General features: G+C 38.8%; 1 protein-coding gene across 3 annotated transcripts in view; it reads right to left on the bottom strand.

Moving 5' to 3' along the window:
• Positions 1–19,952, bottom strand: part of ESRP2 (epithelial splicing regulatory protein 2) — a 43,508-nt gene that overhangs the window by 7,470 nt on the left and 16,086 nt on the right. For 2 of the 3 annotated variants that reach the window (XM_057364608.1, XM_057364606.1), the window contains exons 4-15: positions 16,194–16,307; positions 14,361–14,475; positions 13,536–13,628; positions 13,356–13,410; positions 12,434–12,544; positions 11,470–11,602; positions 11,229–11,271; positions 10,439–10,740; positions 8,247–8,468; positions 6,766–6,964; positions 5,357–5,552; positions 4,162–4,339 (exon numbers count right to left, since the gene is read on the bottom strand). In XM_057364608.1, the coding sequence (XP_057220591.1) occupies positions 4,162–4,339; positions 5,357–5,552; positions 6,766–6,964; positions 8,247–8,468; positions 10,439–10,740; positions 11,229–11,271; positions 11,470–11,602; positions 12,434–12,544; positions 13,356–13,410; positions 13,536–13,628; positions 14,361–14,475; positions 16,194–16,307 (1,761 nt within the window). The remainder of the gene's footprint in view (positions 1–4,161; positions 4,340–5,356; positions 5,553–6,765; positions 6,965–8,246; positions 8,469–10,438; positions 10,741–11,228; positions 11,272–11,469; positions 11,603–12,433; positions 12,545–13,355; positions 13,411–13,535; positions 13,629–14,360; positions 14,476–16,193; positions 16,308–19,952) is intronic. The other variant, XM_057364607.1, reaches the window with a different exon arrangement.

Raw genomic sequence — 19,952 nt, 5'->3', positions numbered from 1 at the left:
CTAAAAAGTCAGTAACAATGAAGACTGCTGTCCTGATAAAAGGGAGAAATGTCGTTAATGCCCTTGGAATTTAGCCATCCATCCACCTCCCTTCACGTCCTTATTACTGTTTTAAGCACAAGCCACCCTCCTCCTCTCCGCCAGCAAGCCTTGAATTCTGGGTCCCTGAAGGAGGATTAACGTACTGCTCTTAATAGCTGCAGACAGCCCAGTACAGGTTTAAAGAACATGATTTATTTTAAGMTTTTCTCACTTAGAAACATGTACACCAAACAGTCCCTACATTTTCATCCTAGCCTTTTTCAATAAAGTTAATATTTTATTTATTAATTATTAATAATTATATTAATTATTAAATATTAATAATATTTATTAATTATTAATATTTCGGGACCATGGCCCCTAAATCTCAGTCATCTTCTAGTTTGGGGTGTTTTTTTTTTTTTTTGCCACTATACTTGCACACAACCTACCTAAATGGCAAGTCTGCTTTCTAGGAACTAATCCACAGGGTCTTTTTCAGGCAGGCATGAGTTCACTTCACATTCATGYCAGCCTCCAAGAAACTGGGCAAGTACTGTGAAATGCAAGCTGAATCCCAGCCAAGACAACAGCTGTGAACTAGTTTTTGGTCAGCTAAAACCACAGGCACAGCTAAATTGTATCTGCTTTTACATTAACCTAACAGTTTTTGCCAAGATACCAACTCCCTGTCAGCATTTGCCTGCTCATTAAATAAACAAAAAAACAAACAAGCAAAAACCCCAAACAAATCAAACAAAAAGTCAGTATTTCTCATTGGTTCATTTAGTGGCTAAATAGTAAAACTCACRAAGTATTTAGTCACTAAACAAAGAAAAATAAAAACACTTTAGTGAAAAATTTTGCTCTGCTATGAACCAACTTCACATAAATCCATGACAACTACTACCCTTGTTCATTCATTATTTTACTGGAGTTCTCTCACTGCTTCAAATGTTCACAGTGATGGCCTAAACACACACTGAGTTTTTCTGTGTGTTATGACTATGCTTGCACTTCTTCCTCAAACTTTACCCCATATGATATCACATAGAGTTATTTTTCTGAATTCCTGAAGTCTCCTCACAATCCCATCCACAGATCACTTATTTCAAAATAATGCCCAGAGACCAGGATCTGCTGAGCAGCTGGTGAATTGCATGGTGAGGGTTTTGTTGTTGCTTTGGTTATTTTGGGTTTYRTTATTTTTTCAATGTGGGTTTASTTGGTTTGGRTTTTGTTGTTTTTTTAGCTATCCTTTAGCTATGCAGCCAGTATATGACTGGACTTAAATCAATGGACCTATTGCTTTACAGTATGACTAAAAAGCAGTTTAACATGGATTACTGAATCAGAGAGTATTAATATTAGCTCTTTTGAGGATTATAGTACACTACAGTGTTATACAGAAAGGTGATGGGAAAAATTACCATCTCCCTGATTTACTATTAAAATTCTTCCCGAGTTTTTAAATTGCTTAATCCAAGTTACAATAAACACATGCAAGCTGGAAGGAATTTTCAACAATAAAAACAASAAAACAGAACTACAAGAAGAAATCAAGCTGCTGAAACACTAAGCAAGAGGCYGATTCTAATAAAATTAAATGAAAATTAAAATGCTGGTCTGCAGCCTTTTAAATAATTTGGTTTTAGAAGCATGTACTGTTGTTGAGACCAGCTTGCTGAAGCCCACGACAAGCAGTCTATCTCTTAAGAGGCAGGTCTGGTATGAAAAATGCTTTCACTTAAGTAGCAACATGTGCACACATGCAATGTACAGAGCCCACGAAGACTGAAGGAAAAAAACAGAGAAGAATAAAGCAAGAACTAAAAYTTAAACCCTGCTCCTTTCAGACAAGGATGCACAAAGACAAAAWTCACCCTTCAATCTCCGTTCTGGCTCCCAGAATACCAGCACTGAAGTCCATTGAATACCATCATCAATTAGTTCTACAGAGATTAAAGCTGTGCCCAAACCACTGATGATTGTCAGGGGCTCACTTTATGAACAAGCAGAAGCATCGTGCAATAAATCCTTGGGTAGCAGCAGAAAATGAAAACACAATTTGAGGAGAAGGGGGGAAAAAAAGAAAAATAAGAGTAGTTATTGCTCCAGTGTGCAATATTGTCTCATTACAGTACGTTGCCTTTTCCCCCTGAAGGAATGAATGAGTATGAAACCAGCATTACCACATGTGGRATTCCAAGAACAATTCAAAAGAATTCCTTGGCTCCTTTATAAGATTTTGAACCCRATCTCATTTGGACAACATCTTCTAAAGAAATCAGAGAGGTGACCAATTTAATAACAGCAACTGATGATGACAGGAGATTGCAGCAGCAGAATATAGCTTTCACCTTGTGGCAAAATTTCTGTTCCTCTAACCATTTAATTGTGCAATACAAACACCAGGAACTGCTCTCCAAATGCAGAAATGAGGAAAAGGGCAAATTGAGCACCAGACACAAAGTCCAGATTCACTAAACTGAAGATTTTGTGAAAGACAGAGATGCTAGAGATTGTCACTGACCTGTTCCATTCACAGACAGGTTCAGGCCACATTTTTCAAAGGTGCAATTACACTTCTAGTTGTATTTCAATTTAGCAAATAAGCTTCCCCATTTTAGGTTTCAGTACATCTACCATCTATCCACCAAAGCCCCCAGTCAGTARAAAACAACTAAAAGGCAAAATATCAATGGCTAAACATTGGATTAATGATTATTAAGGTTTGTCTGGACATCATGRAAGCCACAACTGAACTTGGTTTGAACTCTGGAAATATCTGTGGAAGAAAAAACCCTAAACTACAACAGTATTCAGTTTCTTTTTACTGTTTGTCAAAATTTACCACAGTTTTTATGTGATGGTTTATTTCCACTGAAAAACTGATTATGCAAAACTGTTTTCAAAACATAAATGTAACATTCAAAGAGAAGATACAACAGGTAGAACACTGTATCTTCCAAATACTCAAAACTTGGAACATACACACTTCAGCATCTGCTCTCAGCCTACATCCATTTGCATACTCGACATCTGGCTCAACAAATTAAAGCTCATTGTTCTTTAAGACTCTTAAAGTAAAAAAAAGAAAAAAAATATCTCATGCCCAAATGTTTCCTGTTAACTCTAGCAATATCACTATTATCCAACTTACAGAATGCTGAAGGACAAACATGCAAAAATTGTTTGACACAAATCACATGTTCAATTGCAGTGGTTTAAGGGCCACAAAGAGGATTTTAGGTCAGGGCTTCCAAGTGTTACCCAAAAGGACAGAGTTGGARCTGTGTAAGTGCTGTTACTCCTGTAACACAGGAGTTAAATACTTACCAGAATACACCATATTAAATGATCTTATTTTAGCAAACACATCATGACAAAATATGCATATAGATAGAATATCCTCTGAAACAAAAAGCCACGCCATGAGTTCAAATAAGCGGTGCTGGAAAACAATGGGTGTAGATGGTGCCCCTTTTTTTTATCTTATGAAGAAGATAAATTTCTGTCTGCTGACTTGAGAGCAGACATGTAGACTGAAGTTACCAAKAGTATATTTGCTATCAATATAGACACTTGGATATTACCGATTTCCTTTAGTTTGCAGTGTAATACAACTTTCAATAAAGATGTTCCTTCCCGTAACCAGCATAATTAGGACTTGAAACAGTGTTTGACTGAGACAAGTGTTTCTCTCCTTTTGCAAGTCACCMACCTCAGCTCACAGCACTCTGTACCAGAAATTTGCACTCAGCAAATGTGAAGTCTTGTAGGTCAAACACTGACCCTATCAAAAGGCTCCCATCACCATGTGGCCAGGACCAAAAACTTGTAACAGCCCCCCCTTTCCTGCAGCAGCCCCTTCACAGCCCCTCTCACTCTGGGGCTCTGAGATTTCTCACTCTTCAAACTCAAACCCCAAACCTAGACACCAAACCACTGCTTCCAAATTAGGAATTTGTTTATGTAATAAGAAATAAAGCAAACCGTGTGTCACACTTCAGTCTGCCTGAATACAACATGCAGCTTGCACACTTGTTTGGCAATTTCCAAAAAACCTCACTTGTTCACTTGGATCTCCACTGATCAATACTCAGAGGCCCAAATATGATCTCAAGGACTCATACTAACCTGGTACCCTTGGAAGAAACTGAGTATCTCCTTCATTCCTGTGTTATATGGCAAGCCCTGCATGCGGACCAAGGCTCCGGGCTGGGGCAGAATCGGAGTGTGGGTGGCAGTGGCAGCAGCAGCCACAGCCCCGGGAGGAGCTGCAAGGTACCCCACCGTGGTAGGAGATACTGGAGGACTGCAAGAGAAAGAGGGAGCAARAYTRTTATGAAAACAAAAAACTGGTTCTRCTACTCAGAACAGGCMAYGATGAAACCGAAAGTTTAGATTTGAAAATAAATGCCACAGGAAAACAAAAAGCCCTAATGTGGATTGTTTTGTGGACTTTCTTAATTTCTCTGCAGCATCTTAATCTGGTTTTTGACAAGTGAGAGAAAGGAAAATAGCTMACATTTTTTGTTAAAGACATAAGGAGTGGCATTGGTTATTTTACAGGAAGTAGAAAAAAGTAGCTGCAGATGACATGTTTTAAGATCATTAATAAAATCACAAAAAAAATAAAGGGGAGGGGCGTGTCATAGTACAAAAAGGAGGAAAACACCCAAATCTGGCATTTCTTAGCCACAAAATCGTAACTAGCATTGCCATCTTTGATCAGAGCCCACCTACCAAAATACCAGATACTCAAGTTAGCAAGTGTCACAACAATCAGTGAACAAGTTATTTCCCTGCAACCCAAGTACCAGACATCAGTGACTCATTCTGATACCATCTGTGGGAAGGGAAAAGGTGGAGATCTGCTTTGCTTTCACATGTAAAAATGCTCTTTGGTCTCACTGATGCACAGGATCAAACCTAGTACACACCTATGATGAGTCTTTCAGTRTGAAAACAGCATTGTAAGTAAAACAACAAAGAGGTGAGGGTAGAGGCATGTATTGAACACAGCTTCTCTTTTGGCAAAGAAGAAAAACTGCCTTGATGGCACTGCCCCAGTGCCAAATAAACCCTGTTAAATATTAGGCCAACATTATCATGAAYAATGATAATATAGCAGAACCTATAGAGGAGATGAACCCCATTACAAGGCCACAGAGAAACAGTTGAGATGGTTTCTGCCTCTGCTGCTGGACATYGAGTTCCCAGGATCAGCTACAGCAGAAATACAAATGTAAGAGCTSTTGACAGGTGACCACACAGTTGCCTGCTCCACTGGGATGACAGGTCCAGAGCAGCAGTTAAATGTCAGGGTTACCTGGGATAGTAAGCTGTGTAATTCATGTAAAGCTGAGCAGCCTGGGCTGGGTAGTAGGTAACAGTTGGAGGAGCAGCTGCAGAGGCCTGGGGCGTCCTGGTGGTTGGCAAGAGGGCTTGTGGCTGGTAAAGGGCTGCTGCCTCTGCTGGGATCACTGCTGCTGTTTGGAAAGCAGCGTAAGCTGGTGGAGAAAGACCTAAAACCAAACCAGGRCACAGCAACAAAAAGCAATCAGAATGGAGAACTCTAGGATTAACAACTCCTCTCCTACAGCAATGTGATTAAAACCATCTGGGCATGATTGATCAACTCTTGAGCAAAGACTGCTCTCCAACCTCTCCCCTAGAGACCTTTGCTACATCATCGGGAATAACAACTGGGGCTTTTGGAATGAGTAACTGCTAAAAGTTCACAACTCCTAGAGCTAAGCAGCCTTGTCTATATGTAAATGGAAAGTAGGGAACTTCAGAGTAATTAAAAGAAAGCATAAAGCCATGTGCATAGAGAAAGCAGGCGTGCACACCAACACACGCTCGTGTTTTTCTAACAGAAGTTGTACTCTGTGGGACGAAAGTACCATAATTGTAGCTAYATATGGGCATCCATAACTGCTGACCATGAGACTGCACATATAAACTTTCTATGACTTCAGAAAGTATTTTTAGGATGCAGCAAATGGAAGGGAGAATACTCCACTAGATCACTAGTCTGATGCATTTTGATGAACAAATACCTAATTTGTATGAGAATATTAAACTTGACTTGGTGTGCAAATTGGTTTTATATACTATATTTGGCAACTTTTTACTATTTTGCAAATCAGTATCTGCATTGTGATTTGGCAGTGAGACTAATTAGAACAACACAGTAAAATTCCATTCTAGTCCCTCAGTAAGTTTAACTGTAATCTTGAAATAAAATAATTAAAATCCATCCAACTTCACCACTCTATGGATGGTTAGTGTAACATCCCAGTGGGTGTTTTCCTTCAAAAATAAGCCCAAAGAGTACCTTCTCAATGCTCTGAGGCAAGATAGCAAGAGCACTCATCGGCAGCTGGAATATAGATCTCCTCCCCATTTTAAAAATCCCTCTCATTCCAAGTAGGTTTCACTATAGGCAAATCTACTGCAGAGCTCAGAAGAACAGTACACCCATAAAAAGCAAAGTGTGCAACAATTTCACTGGCAAGGCCTTGCTGCCCTCTACTCACCACCGAAAATACAATAAAAATGCCTCTGATCAGTCCCATTATTGCCCAAAGGGAACAATTCCAATCTTAGCATRTATACAGATGGATGATTATTGATCATGGCAAAACCCGAGTCAAAAGGTGAAAGGCCACAAAGCTTCAGCACCTACCACATATCAGCCTTTAGCAGCAGAGAGCAGAAGAATTGGAGACTTACATGGTAACTTACATGGCGGTGGGGATAAGCCACTACGATTTAAAGTGCCACCCATTAAAACAAAGTTCATCTCCTCTCCTGAACACTGGAATACTTCCACATARCGGTCCTTCATCATTTTTTTGTGACATTTCTGAGCCACCATAAAGGCTTTGTCAGCAGATTTCATTTGGATAAAAGCATCACCTGATGGTCGTCCCTAGGGGAGGTGGGGAAATAATTGCAGATCAATCAGTAATTAAATCACCCAGATCAGAAGAAATGCAGAAAGGAACAAGATCAAACATCTACTGAAAGCCTGTATCGTTATTCCTTCTCTGGCACTAACGACTAACAACTCAACAATTCTTTCTAGGAGCAGAAAAATCAAGACTCATGCRACAAGTGCCCAGTTAACACAATGCTACTTCAGTCCTCTGCAGAAAGAAACAGAGAATCATGTAGCATGAAAAAAAAAATTAGAGGTCTCTCATCCAAGACTTGTTCAAAGCAGGACTAACTTTCAAGTTACATCAGCCCACTCATGGCCTTTTCCACTTGAAATCTGAGCATCTCCAGGGGTGGAGRTTCCATGTCATTCTGGAACCTGTTCAGGAGCTTAGCTAATTTCTCTTTGTGATTTTATTTTTTTCCTTTTTACCCAGCTGGAATTTTTTAAATGCAGTTTATTTACACTGTCTCTTATTTTTTTGCTGTGGAGCTCTAGGAAGAGCCTGGCTTTGCCTTCCCTATAACTACTTTTGAGGTAATAGTACAGCATCATAAAGTTCCAAATCCTTTTGTAAAGTTCATAGCTATATCAGAAATTGATTTCCGGGTCTGATTTTCTTCAGTCTTACAGATATACCTGTATRTATAAAATATTAAAAAATTCCTTAACAAATACAAAAACAAATACAATAGATTTCTTTCATTTGTTTCCTTTAACACCTCAGTATTTCTGTTAAGGGTTTGTTTTTAACAAAGACAACAGGGAAAACAGATCTTTATGATCGTGTCATCAAAATATAACAAAACATAATTTTTAATCATCATCAACATCCTTTAAAGTCTGAGCAATTGAATCAAGTTAGAAAAATCTAATTTTGACACAAAGATCACTCAAACAGCMCAGCAGGAGCCCTGAAGCTGACAGAGCAGCTATGCCATCTAACAAGAGATGTTTCTGCCATGTGTATGTCCAGCCTCTGGCTGAAACATGAGGGCTTATTTAAAACAGCCTCCAAGAAAAGATTATCATTCAAAGAAAAAGCTTCCCCTTCCCCAGGCTGCTGCATACATATATACATGGAGAAAAAAGCAAGGGTGTATGAAAAAGGGGAAGAGAAATGAGGCAAAGACAGACAAAGAGAACATTGTATTTTCCCAAGGTTAGAGAAGACTAAAGCACAGCAAAGATCAGGTTGGCTGCCCTGACTTCTACCTAACCTGTTCAATCACTGCAAAGTTACTCCTCCAAATGCTGTGCCAAATGCTGTTACCTGCTGATTAAGGACCATGTGAACTCCATGGGGCTTGATATCCCCTGTGGCATCTCCCATAAACTCCAAGATGTCATCAATGCCAGCGGTGTAAGGAAGACCCCTGAGGCGGACGCAGTCACGGATGCTGCCCGTGGCAATGGTGTAGGGTGGGGGGATCACTGGGATGATGGGAGTTGGAAGAGTTGGGATAAGAGGTGTTGACATGTATCGATTAAGTACCTGTTGGCAAAAAAACCCACAGCAATGGAGATTTACAATCACCTGGCTGAGCACAGAGTAGTTCTCACAATATTATTTCTAACATCAGAGAATAAAACCCTTCTCACACCAAATTATTGCAATTAGTTTCCTGCTGGGCATTTCAAACTCAGAAAGGGAGAGGGGAAGGCTAACAAATTCAATTTGCTAGACCCTAGTAAGACACTTTACTAATGTCAATTTTAAAAAAGTTAAAAGCCAATCACAGTTTATAGTATCCAAAAATGAATCTGAAATCACATCTATGCTAATAAACCAGTATTATCACAAACAGCTCTTATTTAATTTAGGGTAAACTAAAAACAGTCATTTTAAAAGAACTGAGACCTGAAATAAGTAATAAGTGAAAGCACTAATTCTAATTTATTCTAAAACCTGATTGGTTAAGTGAGGGTCCTTATTTGTTTAACCCCAGTGCTCGTCTCCAAGTACAGAGTTTCTGAGGAAAAAATAAAAATTGAAGATAAGAATATAGGAGACTTTGATCTCAACATTTTCTCTTGACTCATTTCCAAATGACAAAGGGAACATATGACACATGTTGGGACTYACTGCTGAAAAACATTTTTAGTGATGGTTATCACAAAGAAACACAACCTACTGAAAGAGATACTAAAAAACAGGCTGCAAAACTTTAGTTTTGTCCAAAGTGATTCGGCTTAGGGAGCTTGTTTCAAGAATCTCCTTGCAGACCATTTCAGGTCAGAAATCTCCCTCAGCTGTATGGACAATATTACAATTACTTAGTGTTAGTACAAAGTAGATGAAAGCTGGCTTTATTTCTTGTAATTACTCAAACAAGTAGCCTGTAATTCCCTAAGAAATCATCTCTTGCCCAAGCAGCAAAAAAAAAATTAGGCCACCAGCCTAGAAAGCTGTCATAGAGGAAGAAGTAATGACATATTGGTAAAATATAAGTTTTACCTATTGAAAAAATGAGATCAGAGGCTTGGCTGCTGTGACAGCGTGATTTTGCTCCTTAGAGGATTTCTCCTCAGGAGGGAAGTTGGGAGGGAGGGGAAATGCATTTYCCAATCTTTGCAACACACATATCAGACTGTGGCTGTTGTAATATCCATATCACAGTAGTAGCAATGGTCTACAAGTGTGGATATTCTTTCCCTTGCCCAATCCCTGCTACTGAAAGATTTCAAGTGTCACATAGTTTGACACAGAACTATATTACATTTTCATAGCTTGTGGTTATGCAAAGACCAGAACAAATCTCAGAGTGGTTCTCCTTGGAGCCACCAGCCTAGAAATATTCTGTGTCAGTAAGAATAATACAGTATGGGATGTTTTTCACAGGRACAAGCTGCTGGTGACAAAATAATATGGTTTTACCAGTTAAAGAAGGCAATGATAGGAACTGGCCAAGGATAGAGAAAAATGAAATATTTAAAAAAATATTTCCTTTCACCAAAAAATCAGATACAACCTGTTAATTCTTAGTTTCCAAGAAAGCAGTTGTAGAAATAGCTCATTTCATGCATCCAGATTTGGATTTAATATTAGAAAATCTGTACATGGAGACCAGAATTTAAAGACAATATTGCAGATTTTCAAGAAGCATTACTGCAATACTATCAATCTTCTATATTTTTAGAATTATTTTTGTGATTTCAGTTAACCTTTAAGGAGAAGAAAATTATGGAATGATTTTCACACTTAACAGTCCAAGGGATGGTAAAAAACCCCACCCAAGTAGTGGCAGTTTAAAAAAGRACCAAAACAAACAACTCCCCCAAAAATAAAAAAGCYCCCCMMAAACARTGCTRCATMATTTTYTGTGCTCATTAGGAAACATATRTAGGCCTTTYTTGACATTTTTCATGTAATAAACATTCATGGTTGTCTGCAATGTATTTGTGCGCAAGTGTTARAAGAAATGTTCTAATAGTTAAGTTTTTAGTCTCACAATCTGTTACAACCTGTTGGACTTCTGCTGCTGTGCTCCTGAAGAGTTCAATGTAACGTTTTCCAAGTATTTCTTTGTGCTTTTTAAGTGCATTCTGTGCATATTCTTCACAGGAAAACAACACAAATGCATCTCCTGTGGGTCTGCCATCAGGGTACTTGACAAAGAGAAGTCCCTCTTTCCCTCCTGTGACTGGGCACTCCGGGCCCAGGAAGCCCAAGACATCTTCCTGAGTAGCAGTGAAGGGGAGGCCTCTCATCCGGATGATAACTTGATTTTCCTTGGATAAAAACTGGGCCACTTCATTGGAGGTGCCTGGTGGAGAGATAACAGCTCATGGTCAAGGCTGGGCACTCAATTCCAGAGGATGCAGCAGAGGCAAAGCATTAAGGAAGAATACAGGAGATGAGCAGCCAGCAACAAACCCAGAGAAGGCTGAGACACCACTAACTCCCAGCAATCCATSTGGAAGGGAAAATTTCTGACTCTGCAAGTGTTTCATAGTGTAATGAAATGGGAACAAAGATGAGATTAATGTGAATTTATACAGATACATGCATGCTTCCACTGCAAAGGCTGCTCTTCCTCCCCGGGGCCTGTCTGTGAACATTACAGCTCAAATGCTCACAGCTCAGTTTCAACCACGTGGAAACAGAACTTGACAGGGTCAAGTATTCTTGGAAGGCAAAACAGGAAAAGCTACTTCATTATCCATGTGCATCCTCAGTCAAGGAAAAAATAAAAGAACTGGAACAACATTCCTATGAACTTAAGTAATCACAGTGAACTCCAGTGTCACTTACCTCCTGCAATTTTTAAGAATTCTTCCCCAGTTGCTTTGTAAACCTTAAAAAGAAAGAACAAAAAAACCCACATGAAAATCACAACGTTCAGCTCTAAACCACACACACTCTTTCACAAGCAACAAAACTGTATTTTGATACTTTGAGCAAAACAGAAGTGAAGTTTGGTTTTAAAATGACAACAGAGYCTAAAATATACAGGTTTCTCTCCAAAAGTTTGTTTCAAGTCACAACTTTTTACCTCGATGTATCTGCTACCCATGTGATGCTTGTGCCTTTCCAGGGCAAGGTCTCTCTGTTCAGAATTGACAAAYCGAACCAAAGCCTCCCCATTTCTTCTTCCTTGAGAATTCAGACAAAGAGCCACACCACCTCTGCAAGGTAAAGCCAACAAACACAAGCTCAATCTGAATCTTTAATACATTTAATAAATAATTGTGTAAGAATGGTAGAGGAATCAGACTTTGCATGAAGGTTACAGATTGAAAAAGAAATTGCTACTTTCCATAAATTAATTTCCTTTTTGTTGTAACACAATTATACTTTAAAATACACTTCATTGAAATCATGGATCTCATGATGTTCACCACTTTCTCAACTCCCATGAAGACGCAAATTTGTCCTTCCTGTTATCTCAGAGATGTAGATTTGAATTCCTCATAACTCTGCATAAAGAATTGTTTTTTTCTCAGTGTTGGGGAACTGGAATACATATATTAAGTGACAGATAAGCTGAATTAAACTCACTCTCTCTCTTTTCATATATATGTATACACATACATCTGTACAGAGGTATACACACAAGTCTTTCAAAGAGTTCTTGGAAGTTTCTGAATGTGGCCTGTTTAGGACATACAGARGAACAGTAAAGAGTTGGCACAAAATTAAAGCTTTTTTATGTTCTCAGCCTCTGCTTTGATGAATGCAGTAGGAGTTTCTCCCTTTGGATACTAGCAATAAATGAATGTGTATTGGTTTTCAGTCGATAAGTATGTTTTCTTTTTCACACATTTTAAACCTCTTTCTCATACACCTAAAGCTGCTAAAATTGTTCACTTGTTGTGAGCACAGTGTGGGAAGGGGTCAAGTGGGGAAAGACTGAAGGACTGCAGTGGGCAGTGTGGGGGATGTGTGTTAAACAAATATTAAAGGAACTTGCTATTAAAGGCAAAGTGATAAAGCAAAGCAAATTCTCCTTATCTTACTTGGCAATATTGAGTCCTTTGAAAAATCGAGCGATGTCCTGGTCTGAAGAYTGCCATGGCAAACCTCTGGCACGTATTACTGTCTCACTGTCCACAGTTTCAGATTTACTGCTGCATAGAAAGAAASATAAAAGAAAAACAAGCCAAAGTGAGCCTAAATCCTTTAATCTAGGTTTTCCAGTATTTTACCAAATTTCAGATTGCAACTAATTTAATTGTAAATTGGGTATATATTTTCTGTTGAGACTCTTCTATCTCCATTATTCCTTTCCATAAAGAAAGGGAAGATAACTTGGACAGTCGTTGTATATTTACAATGCTGAAGATGCATGATATTGTCACCACATTGCAGTTCTTTAAATAAAAAAGCAGGAAAACTGTCTCAAGGTAAAGTAGCAAGGAACTGGATTAATTTTATTTGAAAGATGCAGCAGTCCAAGCAATATAAATTACTTATGCCTAAGATTTCTCATTGTCTGGTCAGTGAAATGCATTTGTAAAGAATGATCCACACTGTTCCTGCCTCCCTAAGCCCAACACCTCATTCAGTGTATAAACCCACTTTGGGAAGCACCACACAGCTCAGCTCATGCAGGGTGCACTGCCATCAGCCCTGTTGACTCAGGGAAAGTTCACAAATATTTCTTCACCCTGGGTAAGATAAGCCAGCCTCACTGCCATGCAAAACAGAAGCAAGAGAACAAAGAGCATTTAAGTTGCAGTGACTTTAAAGAGGTGGACTAAAGTACAGCATTCGACGTGCCAGCCACAGTCTGTCTGCACTGAGTGATTGCTGAGCACACTGCTCCTGTTCTCAGGAGCCAATCTGCTTTCACATGACCATGGGGAAATATTCACAAGCTTTCCTTGCTGTGCACAAGACTCATCTTTGCTTGTAAACAACTGTGACAAGGRCACTTACCAAGGACCTGTTTCATACTTGTACTTCACAGTTTCAGGCTCAGTAAATACGTGATCTGTGACAAAACAGGAAGTTTAAATATAACCAGTCAGAGATTATTTAAGAATGACAGTACCACTGCCAATTCTTTCAGGAAAGAAAGATTTCAGCATTCTGTATGAATAGTTAACTTASTACAACCTTCAGAAAGCATGCTGAAAATGATAGCCACCATGGTCTTCACTTGCCACACACCAAARTCCTCCTCCGCTTCATCTGTCCCTAAGCCTAGATCTAAACAGGTGATTATAGAAAATAACAGTCTTGCACAATCATTTGTAAACAAGTCATGAGGCTTAAAAAAGATATTAACACAGAACTGGTAATCACATGTACTGGTCTTAGCAGGGACATGTGACTATTAGACATGTCACTGCTCATAAACTGGTTAATAGTCACTTTAACAGTCAACACTTTGAAAAATATTGAGAGCTTACATAATTTCAGTGTTAACAGTTCAAAAAAAGAAAAAAGCTGAAGAAGTTTCTGTCACTTTTAGCCTAATTGAACATCAATCCCATTCAGATGGGCCACAACAATCCTCCCAGTTTGAATTTAGATGAAGAGTATTGTTTGGGTTTTGSTTTTGCTTTGTTCTAAACTCAGTTCAGTCAGGATCATGCAAGGTAAGTGTTATCTGCAAACAGTAGARACTTGCGGGCCAGCTGGTGCTGAAAAGGTGCACTGACAGCTCAGCTTTTCCTTTAAGATCAAGGATTAATGCAAGTGATGTTTTTTACTTTGTCAGATTTACTAAGTATGGTTTAGAAATCAGACTCAGTTTGGGGGGAAGAAATGACAACAGTCACTCCCCCAATATACCTCAAGTAGACATTCCTTTCACTTTCGCTGTGGGTTTTTAAAACCCACATCTTATTTTACTCTTCAAAACTCTGTAATGATCACAGAGATAAAACTTTAAGAAGTTTAAATGATTGTGGTGTAAAAGCTGCAGCAAAAGGATACATTCTGCCATGGTCTTGATAGTCTGATCTTTCACGGCGGCTGAACTAGGGTAGCAAGTGTGAAATTCCTTGCGTAGATCATAAAAGGARTAGAAGCAGTCTGACAGCACGAAGTTCTACAAGAAAGGCAAAAAATGTTTGTTTTGTACACACTCTCCCTTTAAATTTCAATTAATACTTTTGAACTGAAAAGGCACTCTCAAAAATCACATAGTTGCACATCACCAGCTTGTCTATGATGAAGCAGTTTGGTTCCTTTGTAACACAGTTCAAATTCCATAACTGTACAGAATGGGATCTCTACATGAACAAAGTCAAATAACCTCTGGGAGGCAGACCCATCCAAAACAACTGGAGAGGATGGCTGAGAAAAAATTATTTTAAAATATCTAGCAGCTAATTCCCATTTTGAACACTCTATTTTCTCCTTTGTGGTTACACTGAAACGCTGAATTGTACCAAACTATGATGACAAATTTTRAATAACCATTGTTACAGAATACAAAATATCTTTCAGCAGCTTAAAGATATTTACTCATTACTATTGTGTAATGGATAAGAGCTTTAATTATACAATATTATTAAACATTKAAGCAACACTTTAATTGGACACAAACCTATTTTTTCAAGGAATGAAAGCAATAACTTGATCTAATTCACTACTTTCATTCTCACACTCTCCAACTGCTTTACTATATAAAAGTTTAACTTCAATCTAGTCAAACAGCACCCACCTTTATAAATAAAGAACTAAGTCACAAGGTAATGCTTCTTAGAATAGTGGGAATATCAAGAGCTAAAGTCTGAGGTTTACTGACAATGTGCAGAGAGAAATAAACTTTCACAAATGAAAAAGTATTGAAGGAGAAAAGAACAAGCAGAATAAATGCTCTTAACAATATTAAGAGACTGAACATTTGCTACCAGATTGACACAATTTGTCCATATCAGATCCATTCCTTGACCTGGTATGGACAATTATTTTTCCTACATCAGTTTGTTTTTCTTTAGTCCATTTGTTTCAAAAGGAAAGTCTAACGAATGACCCCCCACCAAAAAAAAAAAAAAACCAAAAAAAAACCAGTAGTGTGCTTGAATTACAAATATAACTCCTGCTTCCTTACTTATCCCTACAGAATAATGTATCTTTCATAAAAAGTCACAGTGTTAAGTTTCAATGCAACACAAACAGCAAATAAATATTTGTAGAAGCTCAGCATGAGCCAACACTCCTATAGAAAGAAAAAAAACCCTACACCCGGCCAGCTCCTTCCATGTGARCAGCTCTTGTTCTTGTGGGGCTCCTGCAGATCCTGCTAAGCCAGCAAACTCAAGAGACACCACCTTGCACAAAGGCAAGGTTCTCCTCCCTGTGCATGACAGGCTGCTCCAAACCCTCCACAAACTTGAAATTACTGTTTCATGTGGGAGCAGCAAATGAGCTGCAGTTCTGCTTCCCAYTGAATAAATGCAGATGGGAACCACTGCCAGGCCCCATCACTGTCTGTGTGCTTACCCTCCACAGGACACTGGTTGAACAAACCCCAATAGCAATAGTTCTCCATCACTTCTGCTGAGGTTCAGTCTGCACCTCTTTTTCCACTCCTGACACAGAATTCAAATACTTATATTGTTCCTGTCTCTGTTTTTCCTAATTTTCCTCTTCCTTATGCTCACCAGGAAGTCCAAGTAGTGTGGCTGACTTTCAAGAGCAAGTGCCTAAAATAACTACACTGCTTCTCAGGGCTGAGGCAGGGAGGGGATCAATGGTCTTGGAACATTCCATTGTGTCCCACCCCAGTGCTGTCCCTCTGCACCAGTTCTGATCTCGTACCTTCTTAGATGTTTCTGGGTGGAGAACTTGTCGAATGAGCAACTGGCCATCACTGCAGAGTGTGTAAGAGCTCCTSCCAAGTCCTTTCAAGTCACTGGATACCAGCTGACTAAACTGGAAAATAAAGTGATAAATTTCATTGTAACCACCAATAATTTCATGAAACAAAAAYTTAACATTGTTACAGAACTTTTTTAAGGAAATCAAGTAATTCAATATTTTGTAAAAATTTTTGAAAGAAACATGATGGAAAACAGACATGGGCTCCTGATAAAAGCAAGTATTTGTAGAATAGAAAACAAGAACACCCAGAATATGGTAAAAAGACTAATTAGGAAAATATGGCAGAATTATGAGTTCATATGAAAGGTCATCCTATTATATTGGTAATGTACAAAACCTGGACTATAATTAAAGTTATTAAACGTTTGAAAAAAACTCTGAAGATGAATCAAAATACTGATTTTACAATACCCTTTCTTCACCTATGGCACCTCTGACTTCGGTTATTTCCTTAATAATTTTTTTTTGTTTCAAAAAAAAAAAAAAAAAAAAAAAAAAAAAAAAAGCTATCCTCAGGATTTACCAATGTTTCAAAAGTAATGTATTAAGAAAAGCCAAACAAATACTTATTAGATAACCCCAAAAGTGAAATAATAATCAGATCACCTCCAAGGTAATTAAACTTCTTGGTAGAGATAACAGTGTTACAAAAGCTAGATTTTTAAAACATTTTTACCAGTTCTAGGATGGGTAATCCCCAGCATATACAAGAGGAAAGGGCTCCAACTGTTCTGGTCATTGTTATTTTCTATCCTTAGATAACAGTTTCCAGCCTTTTATTACTCCATACCTGTGTTAAATTCTCAGCTCATAACAGTCAACTAACCTATTATAGTATCTACATGTATCATATCAGTAAGCAGCAGCTTATTAACTAACTTYCAAGGGGACAAATGTAATTATTCTAAGCTTCCCTCTTGATGCTACTCCCTCCCAGGAAAGCATCACCTCACAAACAAAGCAATAATTACAATCACCATGCAGTAGCCACCCAGTGCTCTCAGCAACATCTTGTAACCCCAAAACAACCACCCCCAAAAGCAAATTACAAGTTGACTTGAGACTCAGACAATATCTTTGTGCTGTCTTTCAACCTGTGTATGAGKAGAAAAGAGAGTTGGTTTGTTTTACTGTAACACATGTGACACTTCACATCATTACAGTCTCTGCTCAAAGATGATGTCCTAATGACCTGATCCCACAGCTACACAGAACTCACAGTGTGAACAAGTGCTGCAGCACCTGCAGCCCTAAGGTAAGGCTCCACAAGGGAGAAATCATTTATTGAACATGATTGAGAAGGAGCAGAGACATGATTACCCAACCTTTATTTCAAAATAACTGCTCAAACCAATCCAGGCTCTTTTCTAGGCTTGGGCAGCTGACCAGAGTTCCACTACCATTTTGAGTTCAGAACCCTCTAAGAGTGGGCACTACACATCAAAACAGGGAACTTCAGGGCAGAGCTCCGTAAGGAGAGGCACTTACCTTGTGTTAAGTTGCTTCATTTGCAGATATATTTACAGATTTAGATAGATAGGAATATATCTATAAAGTGTAGTTATTTAATAGCAGAGAACATATTTGAAACGCTAAGAAGGGTGAATATTCCTCCAAACAAAAACCTTTATAGTGTAATTCTCTGCTCACTACCAAAGCACACAAAAAGAACAAACACCAAACRCAGACAAAACAGCGAGCTAAATAACAATCAACCAACCCAAACTCTTGCAGACTCACAAAGCCCATTTCCTCCCAAAGGCTAGTAGAGGTTCCTACCACAAGTTGYAATCTTGAAGAATCTGAGGCTTTAAAGCAAGTTATTGTTCAAGGATTATTTAAAGTCAGAAAATTGATATCTGAGAGTGCTCAAAATACCTCAGTTGATGTGTAAACATCACAAAAAGAAGAAAATTCCAGTGGRCTCCAGAGGAACCACGCCAGAAAAGCAGTTCTGTGGACTGCCACAGTCACAGACCAACAACAAATATTCTCACCACAATAACACACATAAGGAAAATTGCCTTCTTACTAAATGCAACAACTTATTAGTTTCTTTTTTAACGACTGGACACAGTAAAGAGCAAATATTTGTAAAAAGGGATTGGAAATGGTGATAGGCATCAGCCTCCAGAGGGTGCATAGGGATTCTTGCCAAAAGGAAGCAGAGTCTTAGTGATGAACAGTAACAAAACACTCCTCAAASCTTCAACTTTGTACCCTGTGCTTCTGAAGATGTTCAAGAGCCTATATAGAGAGTGCAGCTAGGGAGYTATTTTGATCAGATACAAGAAGAAATACAATCCACACCATCCGAAGGAAGCAGCAAATGTAAGCAGCCTCCTGTTGTACACATAATACATAAGAACAGTAGTTCAAAAAGACTTCATCAAGTTAGAAAACAAAAGGAGAAAAAAATGTTCATACAAGGAAGGAAATGCTTAGGTCAAATGGTGTAAGTCAAGTTAGTAAAAATCAAGACTATTGCACTGAAATATTCGAGCTTTTTTCCCCCAGTGGTATTTCCCACACAGCCTACAGCTGAAAAGACAACACAGATATTTTCAGAAGCCTGCACTGACAAGATGCCAGAGTAGTAAAATATTGCATAAAGACACTGATAAGCTCAGTATTCCAAGTGTACTAAGATTTAAAAGACTCCCAAGAATCAGCAATTGTTTTTATTTTTCACCGAGCCTAAGTATTTGCACTGCATATTTATTAAACGTCACTAATAACATTCAATAACTTTCCAATGGGACAACCAACACATCAAAACAATTCTCTACTTTTCTTACCACATCCCAGCAGCTTAAAGTGCCTTAGATAAACTGCCACAAGGTTGGCAGGCCTTGCTAAGAGGAGCTGTTCTATTTTTAAAACAGCCTTTCTCAATCTTTGGGGTGTTCTGCTCTGGAAGAGGGCAAGAAGATTGTGGGAAGAATAGTCAGGAGACATAAGCAATCCTTCCTTATCCAAAACAACTTAACTATGGCATGGGTTAACAGAGSAGAGGAGGGGCATAGCAGAGTGTGAATGGGAAGATTCACCCAGCAGCAGAGCATGGGGAAACGTAGCCCCAGAAGAATGATTTTTGAGATTAGCCTGAATTAGCTTCTTTCATCCATATGAGACACCTCCAAATTCTGCAAAGGTTGAGTCTGAAAGGCATGGCTGTGGACCAGCTCTTGTTGCTATAGATTACACCAGACCCTCAAGTCTTTCAGGCACCAGATACACGTAACACATGTGTCAAACGTGTTAAAGCAGCCAGGGCAGATGTGTTTGCAAAGCCACATTGTTCAGCACAACAAGCCACATCAGTTAAGCAATGCAGCATTCCCGAGGAAAAGCCATCTCCAGCCTCCTTTCTTGCACCACAGATTTCAGGCAGCATTTCAAAAGACAGCCTTGAACTGCATCCACCCAAATGTAGCAAGCTAAGGACAAGTTAAGACCAGCACAAGATTTATATTATGCTTTTCTGTCTCACATGTTGAACCACCTGTCCACAACGCTATCATTTCGTAAATTCCAGCCCCATCTCCTTCACTCCACCAATAAAAACCATCTCAGCTATTTACCTCGTGTCATTCATCTCCWTGCTGCCCTCCAAGCACGCCCCCACTCCAGCAGGTAAAGCTGCCCCACCTTAACACTTCCCCCAGCAAGCTCCCACACCCTGTTTGCCCTGTT

Source organism: Malurus melanocephalus, unplaced genomic scaffold (assembly GCF_030028575.1).
Source record: "Malurus melanocephalus ecotype Western Australia unplaced genomic scaffold, MMel_1.1 scaffold_40, whole genome shotgun sequence".
NCBI classification, from domain to species: Eukaryota; Metazoa; Chordata; class Aves; order Passeriformes; family Maluridae; genus Malurus; species Malurus melanocephalus.
The sequence above is the reverse complement of the archived record's forward strand: the minus strand, read 5'-3'. Positions and strand labels throughout refer to the sequence as shown.